The sequence below is a fragment of the Phoxinus phoxinus genome (genome assembly GCF_949152265.1).
Source record: "Phoxinus phoxinus genome assembly, chromosome: 18".
In the NCBI taxonomy this organism is placed as follows: Eukaryota; Metazoa; Chordata; class Actinopteri; order Cypriniformes; family Leuciscidae; genus Phoxinus; species Phoxinus phoxinus.
The window spans coordinates 32,107,625-32,112,494 of record NC_136893.1 but is presented as its reverse complement, the minus strand read 5'-3'; the positions used below and the strand labels follow the sequence as shown (position 1 = coordinate 32,112,494).

General features: G+C 37.6%; 1 protein-coding gene across 1 annotated transcript; it reads left to right on the top strand.

The window, feature by feature from the left end:
- Positions 1-1,586: 1,586 nt before the first annotated feature.
- On the top strand, positions 1,587-3,751 carry LOC306986090 (uncharacterized protein). Its single transcript, XM_079588973.1, has 5 exons — positions 1,587-1,769; positions 2,101-2,194; positions 2,556-2,643; positions 2,898-3,065; positions 3,235-3,751. Exons 1-5 carry the CDS (start codon positions 1,697-1,699, stop codon positions 3,505-3,507), a joined length of 696 nt encoding a protein of 231 aa, XP_079445099.1. The 5' UTR covers positions 1,587-1,696; the 3' UTR covers positions 3,508-3,751.
- The last annotated feature ends 1,119 nt before the right edge of the window (positions 3,752-4,870 follow it).

Genomic DNA, 4,870 nt, shown 5'->3' with positions numbered 1-4,870 from the left:
CTTCAGCACCCGAAAATAATTCGCTCCGTGGTGGAACAATTAATTTTCAGGTACCTATCTGTATGAAATGTCTTGGTCTGTCACAGTTCTCAATTAATTCCAGATTATTTATCTGCTTGAAATATCTTGTTCTGTCACAGACCTCAATTAATTTCAGATTATTTTCCTCGTATCTGTTTGAAATATCTTGATCTGTACGTAGATCTCAATTAATTTCAGATTCCGTACCACAAAACAAACAGCCCTCAGCCAATATGGTTCAGTTTCACTCTTCCCCCAATTAAACCGAATTTAATTACCTTATTCAGAGATGCTGCTCTGTGCCACTCGAGTTCTTTCGATTCCAGTGGCCGGATCCGGTCCTAACGGCGGAAACGGTCCCTCGTCTCTCAATTCTTTTCTCGAGGTAGGGTTGGAACTTTTCAGTACCAAGGTGATCAGCCGCCGCCCGTCCGTCAGTCCCGGAATCACGTCCAAGGAATCCCACTTCTGACACCAAATTGTTGTGGCAAGAATTCAAACAAACATCATCACTGAATAAGGGACACTCAGAATCAAATCAAATCAAAAGTTATAAAAGTATTTATTCTCTTGCAAGAGAGATCTTCGTCACCAACACACATGAGCGAGTCAGTGAGGAGAGATAAGGAGAAGCAGTTTCTGTCCATTTTTATATCTTATTCCCCCCAAGGCCTTTTACTTATTTCCCTCCCCTCCGAAGAGAGATATAGATACCAGTCTGTCTTCCTTATTCTTTAACTGGCTCACGAGGGCTCACGAGGCCTTAACCTTTAGGCTATAACGTACAAATGCACTCAAGATGACCCTTTGACCATGTGCCTTCCCTTATCCTCACTGACTCCCCAACACAGCAAATTATCACAAAGCCCCCTCTCACTGTAAGTCAGAAAAACAGATGGGCCTTCATTATGAATCACTGAAACACAAGTAATACTGAAAATTTCCATAACAGCATGTTTCAGTAAAACTTGTGACATGTGTCAGTGGATTGCTTCATGTGCCACTGACATTGTCGCGGTAGCCTATGTCGTCGTATGTTATGACACTCCAGTAGCGTAGTGACATATGCCGCTGTCTAACGTAGCATTATGAACGCTAGATGTGACATTATGACATCTACAGAAAGAATGCATGTATACATTTATTTCTTATTACATAATTCCTTAAATGTATTTGTAAAATATTAAAGCCAGATGAGTAGGCCTTTAAGCAAAAACATGATATAAATAATAAGTTAATAATTTATTTATGTTTTATAAATTAATTAGTAAATTTACTTACATAAATTATAGCTTGATGATATATAATTTATATTATATAAATTATGAACTAATTATTTATATCGATATCAGACTCTGATTAAGATTATAGTTTTTTTATTGATTTTTTTTTAGTTTTTGCTAGTGTCTTCTCGCAAACAAATACACCACCACCGCCAGATGTTCCTCAACTGTCGCAAGTTTTAGGTTATTTTGCGCTAGCCAGTGTGGACTTAGGGCCAATCCCAATTCTACCCCTTACCCCTTCACTTTCCCCTACCCCTCTGTTTTGCGCGTTCACGTGAAGGGGTAGGGCTGTCTCGATTCTCTTTTAGTTGGAGGGCTAGGGGAAGGGGGAAGGGTCAGATAGCCCTTCAAACGAAGATTTTTCAGGACCACACTTCAAACGAAGGGCTATGAGAAATGTCCCAGCATACACCGGCTACAGAGACAACATGGCTGCCAACGTGAGAACGGAGATACATAAATGTAAGTATTTTTTGCATTAATAAACATTTTAACAACAAAAAAACATTAGTTTTATGTTACATTCAATCTTGTGTTCATATTTACGGTGATGTTCTTAAAAGAAACGTTTGTCAAAAAATCGCTGAAGTTAGCTAACGATAGTCCCGCAACATATTTTCATGTCTGATAACTGAATGTAATTGCGGCAGAGAATGGGCTTATCTTTTACCGTACGTCTGCGATGAACGTATTTTCATGTGGTTATACGTGAACACATATAAACAAACAGTGCTTACAGTTTCATGCTTTTTGCAACATGATCAACCAGTTTTGTATGTTCTTTATCAAACAGGGACACCTGAGGAAACCCGGAGGATCATCCGTTTTCGCGCTGACAACGAGCAACGTTTCCTGAAGTCCAAATACAGTGCAAAACAACTTTGGGAGTGAGTAATCTGTTAAACGTTACTGTGCTTGCGCCTGACTTCTGTTAGATATGTGCACTTCATTTGCACTACACACTATTACATTTGTTTATTTAACACACCATACTTATTACATTTCCTTGCGTTTGTACATAACATACCTATACCGTCTATTGTCTATGTTTGTATATTGTGTATTTTTTTTTTTTTTTACTTATTCTATTTTTATTCTTTTTATTATCTGTGCCTTGTCACTGTCATTCTGCTTGTGCTGTGGAAGCTTCTGCCACCAAAACAAATCCCATATAAATATACCTGGCAATAAAGCTTTTTCTGATTTATTTATTACTATTTATATTGTTTATATTTATAAATGTTACAGGACCCTCGTAAAAGAAATGGGTTTGGAAGGAAAGGTGACTGGCCAACAAGCATCCAAGAAGTGGGAGAATTTAAAGAGAAAATATAAGGTAAGCAATGTGGTGTTATAAAAACTTTTAATAGTAATAGTAATAATAGTAATTTATTTTACAACATGTTTAACATGTATCCTTGTTAAATGAACACACACATATTTAATTTATATTAAATCAAGCTATACTTTCTTACAATATTTATTTGTCCCTTTTATTTAATTGCTAATGTAAAAAATGTAGTGAAATGAAAGGATTAATTGTAAGGATTATATTATAATAATGTCTATTGTGCTTGTACCTTCCTCCAGGACCTAAAAACACCTAAAACTGGTTCGGGAACAGATTCTGGAGAGGCAACAGCTGCTACGTGGCAGTACTATGAGGATATGCACGAGGTGCTGGGTGCCAGGCCTTCTGTGGACCCTCCTGTGGTGGTTGCATCATTCAATGATGAGGATCCAGTAACAATAGTCATGGTAAGGTTTAAATTGTTGTGGTCAGGAGGAATTTATTATTGTTCTTTTGTTATTTTATTATTGTGCATTTATTATTGTCAGAATGTAGATTTTCATAATTTTGACTGCAAATTACATATATTATTCATTTCTTTATTGTAATTACTTATGTATTGTCTTGTTCTCCTAGGAGATTGTTGAGCCTAGTAATGCAGCCAGCAGCAGCATAGGAGCCTTCTCACCGTTGCCAAATACAGGAGCCACAGCCTCTCACAGTGCAGCAACCCCAACGGCCATGGCAAGCACCTTAACTCCTTCACCCAGGAAAAGAAAGCGCAAAAGTAATCCTATTTTGGAATTTTTAGTTGAGGAGTCCCATGAGGAGCAAAGACGCCACAACGAGAGTGAGGCCAAGACTGAGAGGTTCTTGTGTCTATTTGAAAAAATGGTAGACAAAATGTAGTTGTCTTTCATGTGCTTTCTAAATTGTTGTTTACAAGTTGTTTAAACAGTTGTTTACAAGTTGTTTTGCACAACTGTACAGGTACAGGTTTATGCCAAGTTTTTGTTTATATGCTATTCTATATTTTTTTTATTTACAAAGTTTATACATTCCAGTGCAATATTTTATTTTTTTATGTGAATGGATGTGTTCTTATCTATTTATAGAGTTTTATGCATTAAGGCAATAAAAAATATTGTTTCTTAAAAAAGGTGTTTCTGGGGATTAATAACAATACCAAACAGCAAAATATCCTAAAACAGATACACAATTCACCATGCACTATGTTTTTGCAATGTAATTTTATTTGAAATAACAATGATTAAAAAGAACTATATATACATATTGATATATAGATAGATGTAAGAACAATATCGATATATGTGTGTGTAAGAACAATATTTATAGATGTAAGAACAATATCGATATGTGAGTGTAAGAACAATATTTATACATTTATAGATGTAAGAAAAAAATCTGTGTGTGTAAGAACAACATTTCTATATACACACACACACACACGCACACGGATCATCTTCATGTGGCTTGCACAATGCCTGAAACTAGGGCAGCCAGTCTGTCCCTTGTAGCATTCCCAGATGTTTCGTTGTATGCCATGGCTTCACAGGGAGGTTGGAAGTCAGAATTTTCCCTTGAAATGTCGTCATCTGGCTCGAGCATGTCCTCGTTGTCCAAACACACATTGTGCAAAAAGGCACAGGAAGCAATGACCTGGGGTGCAAATGTTGGTTTAACTTCCAAGGCTCTGAAAAGTGTAGACCTCCATCTTGTTTTCATAATACCAAAAGCTCTTTCAATAATACTGCGCGCCCTTGACTGGTAGTAATTGAAGCGTCCCTGGACCTGTCCAAACACTGGCTCTTTGTAGGGTGTGATCAAGCAGAGTGGGGTGTCTAAACAGGGATAGCCCCCATCACCCAAAATAATGTACCCTCTAGGTGGATACCGCTGTGCCCTATAAAATGAACTGTTTTTCAGTATTCGGGTGTCGTGAACTGACCCTGGATAGCCAATAAATACATCTAGGAATCGTCCACTGGAATCACATATTGCTTGCATGTTGATGGAATAAAAGCCCTTGTAGTTTAAGTAGTCTATTTGGTGCCGCCGTGGTGGTTTGATCCTGATGTGGGTGCCATCTATTGCACCAACAATGTTGTTAAATGCAGGTGTTCTTGATAGTTGGACAAATCCTTGCCCTACTGCCTGCAGCTCCTCTGCTTGTGGGAAGGAGATTGCTTTCTTCAGGTTTATCCATATGTTTTGTGCCACTCTGTGGATTACGCGATGGACTGTTGCTTTT